General features: G+C 46.9%; 1 protein-coding gene across 1 annotated transcript in view; it reads left to right on the forward strand.

Moving 5' to 3' along the window:
* Nucleotides 1–8,781: 8,781 nt before the first annotated feature.
* Nucleotides 8,782–14,510, forward strand: part of rasal2 (RAS protein activator like 2) — a 63,411-nt gene continuing 57,682 nt past the window's right edge. Inside the window, exon 1 of the mRNA XM_085254124.1 lies at nt 8,782–9,474. Coding sequence (XP_085110250.1) covers nt 9,348–9,474 — 127 coding nt within the window. The 5' untranslated portion in view covers nt 8,782–9,347. The remainder of the gene's footprint in view (nt 9,475–14,510) is intronic.

Here is a 14,510-nt window from a genome sequence, read left to right on the forward strand (position 1 = left end):
GCTGAATTCTGAGGACTCTCCTTATCAATCTTGCACCTTCCACAATGGGTGGCTCGCGTATACGGACAGGACATGGCTGCGACAGGCTTCCCAAATCCACCTTCGCTTTTATAGCCGTGGTCTCTCATCTTGATTACACAAAGTAATTTGGAATTGCTACTCTGAAATATGAATTACATCTGTAATAATCACATACATGTAATAGAATGTTAATAGTACATTTCCCTTTTTTAGGGAATGACCTGTATGTATCTGTGTGACATCAATAAATGGATCAGGTGCTGCATTGTCTTTAGTTACATTGATGTTATTTATTTATGGTGAAACAGTGGTGGAATATCGCTGTTGCTTTCGTATGAATGATGCGGACATACCTGCGTGGCCGCGATCTAATCCTGTTTACATAAAGTAAACCTGCTCCCCAGCAGGTTTACGCTTACGGCTCTGTTGCTATGACAGCAAGTCCCGGATGGGCTTCGGGGAACCGAACGATCCAGGATCACGCGAAATCGTCAACAATCTCATCCAGCTAACTCACTTAGCGCGGTACGAAGAACGGACCCCTGCTGTTTAAATCAGAGCAGATGTGAAGAGGGATGTGCACGGTGTTGTTTCAGCCTCCTAACCACACAGAGAGACAGTCCACCAACTGAAGCAGCATCATTCAGCACGGACAGGAAAACCAGGCTGCTGCTCCACACACCGAGACAAGAAGCAAACAGAGAGACAGAGAGCTGTTTTACATAAAACTCTTTATTATAAAGACTCAACACTGACACCAGCACACTCACCTGCTTCTGTCTGCCGTCGTCAGTCAGCTCTCACAGTGAAACTCTCCACCATTTGACCTTAGAACTGAAGAAGCTTCTCGGATGAGAGGTGAAACGTCTTCAAGTAACTTAAAGAAGTCCAGACACTTTTCTTTGCAAGCTCCTTTGACCTCACAGTGAAACTGAGTTTACAACCCAATAAAAACTATGAAATGATCCATATTTAAAACCGATGTCTATGAGTCATGGTTGCTGTCAGCAATAAAAGTACTGCAGACAAACGTCTTGATGCATGCTCGGTCATCCAGGTGAGAGATACTGCAGACAAACAATGAAGCCCCAACTTTAACTTTACTAAAATACAATGAAAAAGTACATCAGCGCCTTCATTGGTTGATATATCAGAGGACTGATGGCTCACAAATCTAAAAGCAGCTCATAAAAGCAGACATGATGCTATTTAGAGAACAATCACACATAAGCAACACTTTAACACTTAGAGTCCCCCGAGAGCAGCAGTGCCCAGCCTTCTACCTTTCTACCTTTAAAACCCGCCTTCCAAATGGCTGGTAGGCTTTTAGCTAGGCTTTAGCTTCAGCCAAGTGGAAGCTAAATTGTCTAGTCATTCATATGTAAATTAGGTTGTTATCTGGGAATTCTGGAGGGGAGTGCGGGTGTGTGAATGAGGGGGTGGGGGGGCTGCTAAAAGCTGTGAACTTCCTTTTGTGTTCGTCTTGATGCATTCTCAATCATCCAGGGAAATAAATCTCCAAAAGTCACCAACTTGGAGTGTTTCAGTTTGCCATCTTAGGGAGAAATCAACACACACGGGTGTATGTCCTTTGTTGCTGAGATTTATTGATGAAAACAGTACAAAAAACCAACCATTTGTACACATATTTACAAATAATAATAAAAAGTGAGTGAGTACTGTGGTGTATTCATAATTGTCTCTGGTACATTTGTTGTATGGGCAGTATGTGTTCACTGTTTGATTGTGTAATTACGTGTTACGCACTGGCAATGCATGCCGGTAGATGGTCATACAGGAGGTAAAAGAGATGGTCTTACAGTGGTCCCACGTACTTATTCAGATTCAGAGTAAGAATCACACATGGTGTCAGAAGTGCTGTGTGACTTGTAAGACTCCATACATCTGCCGAGTGTGAGGAGAAGAGGAAGGTGGAAACACAATGCCGAATGACGACGTAGACGATCGTCCGAGGGCAGGAGTTAGCACCGCGGCTAGCACTCCCAGCGCTACGTTTAGCATCCAACCACCGGAGCCCTTTGATTTTTCCAAACCACACGAATGGACAAGATGGGTCCGTCGCTTCGAGAGATTCCGCCAGGCAAGTAATCTGTCTGCGAGCTCGGAGGAAAATCAAGTGAACACTCTCATATATTGTATGGGAGACGAAGCGGATGACGTCCTGAGAGGACTAAAGTTAAGTGATGTAGACCAACGGGACTATGCTAAAGTGAGAGATAGCTTCCACAACTTTTTCATTGTCAGGAAAAATGTTGTTTATGAGCGCGCACGTTTTAATATGCGCAAACAAGAGCCGAATGAGACTGTTGATGCATTCGTGACTGCCTTGCATGCATTAGCAGAGCACTGTAACTACGGACCGCTCCACGATGAGCTGATAAGAGACAGAATAGTAGTGGGCTTGGCCGACACGAGGCTGTCTGAGCGCATGCAGATGGAAAAAGACTTGGACTTGGATAAAGCTATACGGCCAGGCAGTCAGAAGAAATCAAAAAGCAACAGTCAGCTTTGAGAAGTGAAACAAATGTAATGCATGTAAATGCGAAAACAGTTGACAGAGTGATACAAAAGCACGACAAAACAAAGTTCAACATGTTCAAAAATAAAACTGTCAAAACACAACAGCAATATAGCAAGAGACAAAGTAACAAATGCTACAAGTGCGGAGGCTCTCCACATCCGAAACCTGAGTGCCCAGCAAATGATGCAAAATGTCATTTATGTGGAAAAAAAGGTCACTACCAGCGAGTCTGCAGACAAAGCAAGACAGTGCAAAGTATTGAGGAGGAAGAGGAGCAAGGTTTCTTCCTCGGCTCAGTTTCCAGTGACGGCCAGGCGTGGACAGCCAACATACAAGTGAAAGATGCAAAAATCACTTTCAAACTGGATACTGGAGCAGATGTGACTGTAATAGCTGACTCGGACTTATCAAAGATTTTTGCTAACGAACACAGACCAGTTCTCCAGCAGCCAGAAAAACCTTTGTTAGGCCCTGGGAAAACACCACTGGACGTTGCAGGTTTTACAAAGCTACAGCTCAACTACGGAGCGAAACAGACAACAGAGAAGGTCTATGTTGTAAGAAACCTGAGCACTCCACTGCTAGGCCTGCCCGCCATTACAGCTCTTGGCCTGCTGGTGCGAGTTGACGCGGTTTCAATGGACACTCTGAAGACTACTTACCCTAAACTTTGCAATGGTCTAGGGAAAGTGCAGCGGGCCTATCACATTAAACTCAAACCGAATGCTGTGCCGTACTCACTCACAACTCCGCGAAGGCTTCCTCTGCCTCTGATGGGAAGGGTAAAAGAGGAACTCCAACGAATGGAAGAGCTTGGTGTCATTACCCGAGTTGAGGAACCAACGGATTGGTGTGCCGGCATGGTTGTTGTTCCAAAGAAAAACAGCCCTAGGCTAAGACTTTGCGTAGACTTTACCGGACTAAATGAGTATGTGTGCAGGGAAAAATATGTGCTGCCATCGGTTGAACAAAGTCTCGGAATGCTCGCAGGAGCCAAAGTGTTTAGCAAACTGGATGCCAACATGGGCTCCTGGCAGATTCCCCTGTCCGATGAGTCTGCCAAACTCACCACTTTCATCACACCCTTTGGGCGGTTCCACTTTAACCGCCTACCGTTTGGGATCAACTCAGCGCCCGAACACTTTCAGCGCATGATGGCGGAGGTCATCGAGGGTCTCGAAGGAGTGGTGTGTCACATTGACGATGTGTTGGTGTGGGGACGTAACCATCAGGAGCACGATTCCCGTCTCCATGCTACACTGCAAAGACTGGAAAAAGCAGGCATAACGCTGAATGTTGAAAAATGCGAGCTCTCCCAGAGCAAGGTTGCTTTCTTGGGTCACATCATAGCGGATACAGGAATCAGTCCTGACCCGAAGAAAACGGAGGCAATTACAGAAATGACAGAGCCAACTAATGTGTCAGAGTTGCGCAGTTTTCTGGGCATGGTGAATCAAGTGGGCAAGTTCATCCCCCATTTAGCTGAAAAAGACAAAGCCCTGCGAGATCTTCTTTCCAAAAAGAACGCATGGTATTGGGGAACTGACCAAGTGAGAGCTTTCAAAACATTACGAGATGCCCTGACCTCACCCCCAGTGCTCGCAATGTATGACCCCAACAGAGACATTAAAGTATCAGCAGATGCTTCATCCTATGGTCTCGGAGGTGTTCTTTTGCAGCTGTGGGAAGAAGGATGGCGACCAGTGGCGTATGCATCGAGGTCCCTTTCTCCTACAGAACAACGATACGCACAAGTGGAATAAGAGGCACTGGCATCTACATGGGCGTGTGAGCGTTTTCGTGATTTCCTGATTGGTAAACATTTTTGTCTTGAAACGGACCACAAACCTCTCGTTTCCTTACTGGGAGGACAAGCTCTGGATCTCTTGCCACCCAGGATCCAGCGATTCAGAATGAGACTCATGCGTTACTCGTACACTGTGCAGTACGCCCCAGGGAAATCGCTCTGGACAGCAGATACTTTGTCCCGCTCACCTCTGAAAAAACCAATGAACCTGTCAGACAAAGAGCTAATGGAAAGCACAGACATATATGTGGACAGTATTGTAGCAAACATGCCTGTCAGTTCATCATATATGCAAACACTGAAGGAACAACTGAAAAGCGACAGTGTGTGTGCTCGCGTCATGGACATGTGCACCGAAGGCTGGCCAGAACATGCAAAACAAGAGCCTTTACTGCGAAATTACTGGCCTGACCGAGCCACGCTCACTGTTGAAGACGGCCTTTTGTTAAAAGACACACGGCTTGTCATTCCTTCAGCAATGAGAAACGAGGTGCTGGAAAAACTTCACGAAGGACATCAAGGTGTTGTAAAATGTAAAGCTCGTGCACGCCAAACAGTGTGGTGGCCCGGGCTGAGTCAACAAATCTCTGAGATGGTGCTCAAGTGCAAAACGTGTATTCAAGAAAGACACAATAACAGTGAGCCACTCATGCCAACAGAATACCCTGCCCGCCCATGGCAGAGAGTGGGCACAGATCTTTTCGAGCTGGGAGGGAAAACTTACCTTCTCGCTGTTGACTATCACTCTAGATTTGCTGAGATTGCTTTGTTAAACAGGACAAAATCAAACAACGTCATTACTCACCTGAAATCTTTCTTTGCCCGTCACGGCATCCCAGAGGTCCTCATGTCTGATAATGGGCCACAGTATTCAGGTCAAATCTTTACAGACTTTGCAGCAGCATACGGCTTCAAACACATCACAAGCAGTCCCAAGTTTCCGCAAAGTAATGGAGAAGCAGAACGTGCTGTGCAGACTGTAAAAAATCTTCTGAAAAAAGCAGCTGATCCTTATCTAGCTCTTCTTGCCTATAGAGCTACACCACTGCAGTCCGGATACAGCCCTGCAGAGCTTTTAATGGGCAGACGTCTGCGAACCACACTGCCGATACTTCCATCGCAGCTGGAGCCTACACTGCCGGACGACGCACTGCTCGCTCAAAAGGAAAGGGAGAAGAGGATGATGGACATGGCAAACTTCAACAGGCGCCACCGCGCAAAACCTTTATGCAGCCTGTCCCCAGGAGAGCAAGTTTGGGTGACTGATGTCAAAACTACAGGCACTGTTATCCAAAATCACTCTACACCCCGATCATACACAGTGGAGTTACCACAAGGGACTGTGAGGCGTAATCGTGTGTATTTGATTCCTTTAAGTTCACCTGTGCATGAACCTGCTAATGTGCCTGTGTTGCAGAAGCCTCAAACACCCAGTGTGACCCCTGCTACACCTGTTAACACTGATGTGGTCAGAACCAAGTCAGGGAGGCCAATAGTTAAACCTAAAAAGTTAGATCTGTAAGAGAAAAAAAAGGTTGTTGTTATGTAACTGTGTTATAATGGTTTTGTAGAGCACAGTAAAATAAAGCTAAAAAGAACAAGAAAACAAAAACAAAAGGTTAAAAATGTAATGCAGATTGTTTGCCAGATGTTCTTGTATGGCTTTGAAAAAGAGAAAAAAAAAGAAACAAGAGGTAGTCTGGTTGGAAGTTCTGTCCTGAGAAAAGTAATATTCTGTTTTTGTTTAAAAGGGGAGATGTGGTGTATTCATAATTGTCTCTGGTACATTTGTTGTATGGGCAGTATGTGTTCACTGTTTGATTGTGTAATTACGTGTTACGCACTGGCAATGCATGCCGGTAGATGGTCATACAGGAGGTAAAAGAGATGGTCTTACCGCACACAGTGGTCCCGCGTACTTATTCAGATTCAGAGTAAGAATCACACAAGTACATTTCAACATTTTCAGCAATCACTCACAATCCTGGCACTGCCATGGTATCTGTAGTCTGCATTTACCACATGTGTATCTGTTGCAGTGAACACATCGCACAGTGGCATGATTGTTCTTGCATTTGTGTTTGACCTGACACATGGCTCTTTTTCCAGGGCTCGGTGTGGAGGGTTGTGTCCAAAGCAACTGTTCTTTTCTTGCGTTCTTCGCAGCTACATGAGAGTGAGCCAACTCTCTTGCAAGCTCCACCAGGAAGTCCACCCGTCTTTCCTTCGTCCCGGTGCATGCTTGATACAGCACATGTGCATTCAGTGCTGCCATGTCAATCATGTTATAAAACACGGCAACTGGCCAGCGCCGTGTTCCTCTGCGGACAGTGTACTCCCGAACCATCTGGTCCATCACATCCACGCCACACTTTGTTTTGTTGTAAAGGGTGACAGTGTTTGGCTTCCTTTTGGTAGTGTTGGGAAGCTGGGAAGAAGGCAAGAAAAGAACAGTTGCTTTGGACACAACCCTCCACACCGAGCCCTGGAAAAAGAGCCACGTGTCAGGTCAAACACAAATGCAAGAACAATCATGCCACTGAGCGATGTGTTCACTGCTACAGATACACATGTGGTAAATGCAGACTACAGATACCACGGCAGTGCCAGGATTGTGAGTGATTGCTGAAAATGTTGAAATGTACTCACTCACTTTTTATTATTATTTGTAAATATGTGTACAAATGGTTGGTTTTTTGTATTGTTTTTATCAATAAATCTCAGCAACAAAGGACATACACCCATGTTTGTTGATTTCTCCCTAAGATGGCAAACTGAAACACTCCAAGTTGGTGACTTTTGGAGATTTATTTCCCTGGATGATTGAGAATGCATCAAGACGAACACAAAAGGAAGTTCACAGCTTTTAGCAGCTCCCCCACCCCCTCATTCACACACCCCCACTCCCCTCCAGAATTCCCAGGTAACAACCTAATTTACATATGAATGACTAGACAATTTAGCTTCCACTTGGCTGAAGCTAAAGCCTAGCTAATACGTTCATAGTTGAAGTGCTGATGACGTGAAGTCCCGCAGCGTCCAGCAGGGGGCATCAGAGCGCTGCTTCGGTGCCTGTATGACAGCGTGAGGGAGATTCATGGATGCAAACACACACAGAGCGCGCACGGACACGGGAGGACATGTTTTACTGCTGCTGGGACACGTTTTTAGTGGGTTTTTAGGATCACGTGATTCCACCGTAATTTAAACGTCCAACGTGTGACGTCATGAAGGATTTTAATCTGGAAGTTTCTGATGAGACTCTTTAAAAAGTTTATGAATGGATTATTCAGTGACTGATGAGTGTTTGTGTTGCATTAAATGTATGTTCGTGTTAAAATGATATAATAAAACTAAGTCAAAGTGTTTATTTGTCTCTTTTGATCTGATTTTGTGGAAGTATTCATCTTCTTCATTTTCCATTTTTATTTATTTATTTGCATCCTGTTGCTGCTTTCTGAACACGCGGTTGTGATGAATGTGTTTTCTGTCCTCTTGTGATCATTTGGAAACTTTTTAATTTTCTTGTGTGACGTTTTTCTGAGCTCGTTTTGTGTTTTTATCGTTGTTCGAGTTGTTCGAGGGCCGCTTTGTTCTTGTTTCATCATCGGGCCTGTTTTGTGTCAATTTGTTATTTAGCATGTTTGTGAGCTTGTTGTTTTGTTAGAATTCATTTAATGTTTTTGTTGGATTGTGTGTCCACAGGTGTTTGTACTTTGCGTCGTAATAAAATGACGGTAAAAGGCTCCGCCCACTTCCTATCCAGGTCTTACCATGCAACGACTCTGTGAATGCACTGGAGAAGTGTAGTGGTAGAGTCCTCCGTCAGGAATGAGATATGTGTGTCGACTTTTTATTCTCCCTTAAGATTATTATGCCATAACGCTGCACAGAGCAGCTCTGCTAACAGTTTTTTTCATCTTTTTGATCGTTTTCATTATTGTTTGTTCTTGTTTGTGTTTATATAAAGTATTGTTGCACCTGTTTTCCTCGTATTGACGTGTCTTTCTGATCTCGTGGATCTGTTTTGGCTGTTTTGAGGCCCTTTTTTGATCACCCGGGCTCTCTGGACTCGTTTCGGGCTTGTTTGTTAGTTTGGTGGCATTTTTAAAGTTATTGAATAAATGTCCTTTTGTTCTGAGTCTTTGTCTCAGTGGGTCACTGGACTTGTTTTGCAGGTCATCTTGTCACTTGTTGTGTGCATGTTTGTAATGTGAGTGTTTTTGTGGATGTTTATTACAGCTTGCAGTCGGGTTGGGTTTCTTTTCGGGTGTTTTCGGTCGTTTGCGTGTCTGTGGGGTTACTTTGCACCACCTACGCGGTCTTTTGTGTCGTCACGTTGCGTGTCTGTGGGCTGAGGCCGAGCTCTTATACAGCCGGACCTCAGTGCGGATGCAGAAGATCCTCCGGGATCATTAGAACCTGGTAATACTGACTCGTGTCACGTGGTCAGGTTCAGGGAAACATCCCGTCAGCCAGACGTCCCTGCGCGCTCCTGACTCTCCTGGCAGGAGCGCGCCCGGTCAGGCTCGTGCCCGTCCCCGTGCGGTGGACTGTGAGCAGAGCAGCGGCAGAGAGGGGCAGCCCGCCGGAGGCACAGAGACCACCGCGTGACTCTCGGTGTCTTCCAGCGGCTTTCGCGGACCTAACGGCTGCCTCTGTGTGGACTTTTCTCGGGGACAGAGGTAGGGCGCTCCCGGTCTCACCTGGACGCTGGTTTGGAGGAAGTTTGCCCCTTCAGCTACGCCGAGAAGCGGAACAATGAGGGAGAGCCAGCCGGGCAGCCGGACCCGAGCTAACGGCTAACAGGGAGCAGCTGGGCGGTGAAAGCGACCAAACTGTCCCGTAACGGATCCTCCCGACACTTTTTCCGCTTCCTCTCCGCGCGTGGACACTTGGACTCGCCGCTCCGGGACTGTCTCACACTTGTGGAGGGACACTTGAAGCCACAGCAAGTTTTTTTCTCTGCTTTCGGACATGGAGACGGACTCGCTTCCAGGCGACGTGGATTCTCTGCGCGGCGGGCTGAGCCTCCTGGATCCGCTGGTGGACCGGATCCTGGGGGACGCTGTGTCACAGCAGCAGGGATGGCTCCGGGTCTACGGTAAGAAGAACACACTGGGGGGGCAGGACCGAGACCCGGCGGCCGGGCGGGTCTCGGGACCGGGGTCAGCAGGTAGAGAGGGCACCGGCCACCTTTCGGATAGCCAGGTATCCACCTAGAGCCCAGGCCGAGGTCATGGAGGCCACCGGGGGGACCGGGAGCTGCAGCTCCGTGAGGTTTCGACTCAGCCTCCTTGAGAAGGGTTCCTGGGGCCAGACTCTTAAACTGCTCTGGTTCCCTTACCCTCTTAATAATCCCTTAAAACTTTCTTGTTCTCTGAAGGTTCAGGGTTTAAAGCTTAGACCTCCTGAGACAGACTGTCCTTACAGGAAGCACTGCAGCGTTTAATCGCAGCTGAAGCAGAAAAGGTCTCACTGAGTTTAGTTTGTCAAAATAAAGCAACAACACTGCTCTTAATCTGCACTCAAACCAGCTGACCTCAGTAATCTGAATCGTCGGGGAACCTCTCAGATTAGATTAGGGTCACACAGTCCTGCGTGTATTCAGGAAGCGGCTCAAAACCACAGAAACGTCCCAAAACATTCAAAGTAACCATACAAATGCCACAAAACAAGAGCGATGCAAAAACACCACAAAAGCCCACAAAAAACAAAAACAAGTCCCAAGTGACCAAAAAGAGACGCAAGATGAACCAATAAGGATGCGAGATAACTTCAGAAACGCTTAAATCTCATAATAATCAAAACATGACTAAAGTCTAAAGTGTCCAGATCTTTAGAATGAGACGTAAAGTGATGGGAAAGGAAGTGCAAACAGTGGCGTTAGTCCTGAGCGCTGAGTTTATCCGGCGTGTTGAGTTTTATTCACAGGTGGAGTCGCTGATGTTACTGTTTTAAAGCGAACAAACCTCAGACACCCACAATAAAGCCACATGAATACAGCCACAAGTTTCCAGCTTCCAGTGTGTAGCGAACGAGAAGCTGACAGAAAGGTCAGAGGTCGCTGAAACTGTAAGGAGACGTCTTATTCGCAGTCACATGGGGCCGTGTGGGGCTGTGACTCACAGCGGCGTCCTGTGAGGCAGAAAACGGTAACATGACTCAGTTTTTCTGCGCGGACTTCACACGAGAGGCCGGTGCTGCAGCTGCTGTCTCATGTTTCCCTGCAGGACTGCTGCTGCTTCACTTCCTAAAATAAAAGCTTCAGAGCTCTGTGAGACCGAACAGTTTTCCAGGACAGGCGGTCACATGGCGGCGTTGGCGAGGACTGAGAATGCACTGAGTAATCACTGATGGCTGCAGTGAATTACAGAAACTCTTCTGTGTTTATTTAAATTCACCTGAGGGACACAGCCTGCAGGTGATGTTGATACTTTCAAAGGATCCTGAAAACATGGGAGAAATGGGCGTCTGAGTCGCTGCTCTGTTTGGACCCGACCCTGATAAGGATGAGCAGAAGAGACTGGATCGTGTTGCTTAATGTGACATCAGAGGGCGAATTTTAGTGTTTTTCTCCTTTCAAATCTCCTTTTAGATTCAGAATGGAAAGTCAGAGTCATCCAAAACACTCAAAATAACCAAAAGACATTCAGAGCAGCAAAGTGTTCAGAATGAGACGTAAAGTAACTGGAAAGAGTCTCCAAATGACCACGAACACGTGGAAAGTCATTTCTTAAACACTCAAAATGAACAAAAAAAGAGACACAATGACAAAAGAAACACAAACAACCACAAAGAGGCTCAAACTGGCCACCAAACAATGAAACACGACTCTAAAACACAACATGATGCTAAAAATGGAACAAAATGATCACAAAGGGATGTAAGCAAAGAAAGCCACAAAAAACCAAGTCAAGAACTACCAGACAGATGCACAAATTAATAATAATAATAATAAGGTGCAAAACTAAAAAACCAAAGTGTTGAAAGACAAAACCAGCACAGAGTGAAAACACTGAAGAATAGTCTGACTGCCTTTAATCACCTTAATGATCCCAGTTATAAAGTTTAAAACTTCTAAATTCATTCAGTCTCAAACTGAACCCAGAGTTTCTCGATGTTAATGTAAGAATAAAGTCGTGTTTGTCACTTTAGACCTAAAGGCTCCGGCGGCCCATGAACTCATCCGAAACTGGGAATAAAGTGGATGAGTGAGGCTGAAGTGGTGGTGACGTCCTGTGAACCAACAGGGTGGAGCATTGAAGGCTGCTATGACCCATCACTGATGTGTTCATGAACCTGAGCGTGATTATAACTCGGTTTATTTTGAACGTAGATGTGCACGCTCACAGAGGCCTGAATGCAGCGCTGCTATCTGTAGCTGCGAGGCTGCATCAGGATGTTTGCTCTTCCTCCTCCACCTCCTCCACCCTCCCGCTGTTGGCAGGGTGTGATGTCAGCAGCCAGTTTGTGCCGGTGATCTCACCGGGCAGGACTCCGGCTCTGGCATCGGGTCCTCGCTGCCCTCCGCGGCTCGCATTCCTCAAATAGATTCAACAATGGCTGCCGCCGTGCTGCCTTCAGGTCCACCTCACTGCAGAAAAATGCAGCGGCGGGTCGTTTGTGTTTTTCTGCTGCATTCACGTTACATCAGAGGGTGGGGTCTCCTCCACCCTGCCGGTGTATTTACAGAGCAGGCTGGGGCCTCGTGTCAGACTGTGTTGAGTTTGTGCTGCTGAGACGCTGTAGCAGCTTCCCGCTCAGACGGGAGGAGGTTAGCGCTGGAATTTCTAATCAAAGAATACCAAAACCTGCACTTCCTCTTAACGTCCACTGGAGGCTCCAGCTGTGAGTCTGTCCTACAGATGCCTGTGTTAAAATGTGCACCTTTACAGCAGAAACAAACATCTTTTTAAAGCCTGTTTAAAGTTAGCATGATTAGGGGGTGTGGCCTCTTTGACCGACAGGTGGATGGCGACTCAGGCGGCTGTAGCTGCTAGCGCTCTCCTAGCTGTCACCCCTGTACCATGTTGGTGCTGTTGGAGCATTTTAATGACATCATGTGACCTATAACGTTCCTTCCTTTCTGAGCTAACCAGGTGTGAGGTGATACCTCAGTGATCCACCCTCTGGTCTGTGTACAGTCTCCTCTGGGCCCAAGAGTCCAGCCTGCCCGATCCTGAAAGCAGAGAGTGTGTCCGTGTTTGTGTGTCTGTGTGTGTGTTACGTTGTGTTGCAATAACTTTATTTGTGGTGGGCGTTCTGCCCCGATGGACGTACGACACTAAGAAGCGACGAAAGAGCGATCGATGCGAGACGTTGATCAAACTGCAGGTGAAGCTTCCTCCTGCCGCTGTTTGGATCCAGCGTCTCTCTGAAAGCATCGACAGAGTGCATTATCCAGAGAAAGGCTGCTGTACGTAAGCCTATTAAAGCTGACCGCAGACAGACGCTTAAACACATCGCAGAGCCTCCTCCTCCTCCAGCCCACCGGCTGAGAGTGTCAGGAGTTAACACTCGCACTCCGAAGGTTTCCTTCCTCCTGCTGTCATGTTGAAGCCCCACTGAGGTTCTCAGCCTCCATATTGGACGGGGATTCTGGGAGTTTGCTGCCGGTGAGCCCATTCACACCTGAGCTTCCTGCGGGACTGACGGGACGTCACGTTCCTCTGAGGCTGCACGTGAGAAACGAGCAGAAACGGATGTTTTCTTTGGCCGAGTCTGTTCTGTAAAAAGCGTAAAGCTGTCGTGAGTGGGTGCTTTCCCAACTTTTGGGATAAATATAGTAGATCTTATCTTGGAAAACAGGATGTTTAGGTCCAGAAAAAAGGTTTACTGATGGGACAGATGTGCAGGAAAGACGAGCCGGTACATCAGCTGTGGTTGTTTTACTGAAATGCAATCAAAGTTTGAGAAAAACAAGGTGATGGGTTGTTTTTTTCTTCCAGCTTTGATCAGATTCCTTCAGATGTGAAGTGGAATAAAATCCATCTGCCTGAACATGGATACAGAGCCACACGAGCTGATTATTTAACAATATGATGGTTTCTGTCAGCGTTTCAAACTCGTATTGAAATACTTCAATTTTCTGATTCCTCCTGAGCTGGAGCTGTCTGCACGAATCAAAGAAGCGTTTATAAGCAGGAAGAAGCTGGAGAGAAAGGGGCGAAGCAGTCTGTGAGCAGTCTCCAGGGTTGTGGACAGACTCGGTCGGTTGCACCACGTGAGAAATCTGGCTGGAAATAAGCGGTTAGTTCAGGGAACAGCTCGATCTTCTGTATGAGTGTGTGTCGTCTGTGACGGCTGAGAAAATCCTGGATCTTTTGTGTGTGTGCGTAAACAGACGGGACAAGATTTAGAGCCGGATCCCAAACGCAGGATCCAACCGCGGGGCTCGCCTCAGCGCTTGGCGTGGGCGTGTCCGTGCCTGACCTTTTGATGATGAGTTGGTGAGGACTGAACGATGGATGTGATCCACTGGCGTGTGTTTGAAGTGCTTCGTGTTTGACGTGGAGGCTCCGGGGCAGGAATGGAAGACGCGGTCGTTTGCTCTTCAAACTGAGACGCATGTAAACATATTTTCTAAGAGTCGGATTGATCTTCGCAGATCTTCAGGGAATCTCCGCCCAGAGTCTGCGTGTCTGAGTGGCGGTGTGGTTCATCAGTGTCGGGGAATGGGTTCAGGTCTGAGTGGTGGTCTGCAGGACAATGGAGGCCGATGGGAGCAGGAAATGGAAAGTTCCTCACAGGCCTGGCTGTTTTCAGGATGGGGGCGGTGAGGCAGGATTTCCTCTCTGAAACAAAACAGGAGCAGTCCTGCTTCTCTGGACCAAAAAAAGCTGCTGTCTATTTCAGGGCAGGGTGGGAAAAGCACCGGAGGATCCTCGGGGACGACACGCACTCGGCGTAATCACACAGCGCTGGATGTGTGTTTTTATTTGTCTGATGCGAAGGGAAATCAGTGCTGTGGTAATCAGGGTTTGTTTTAGATTCAGGAGAAAGAAACCATGAATAAAAAGATTTGTGTCTGTTATTTATAGATGTCAAATGAAATAAAATGATCGTTCATCCTATACCTTTACAAAGAAACCCTCTCTTATGTCTGCGTGTTTTATATACTTTGCATTTTGCTCTTAC

This window comes from Mchenga conophoros, linkage group LG18, assembly GCF_057382185.1.
Source record: "Mchenga conophoros isolate Kocher_MC1m ecotype Shallow Benthic linkage group LG18, M_conophoros_male_GT1.1, whole genome shotgun sequence".
Taxonomy (NCBI): domain Eukaryota; kingdom Metazoa; phylum Chordata; class Actinopteri; order Cichliformes; family Cichlidae; genus Mchenga; species Mchenga conophoros.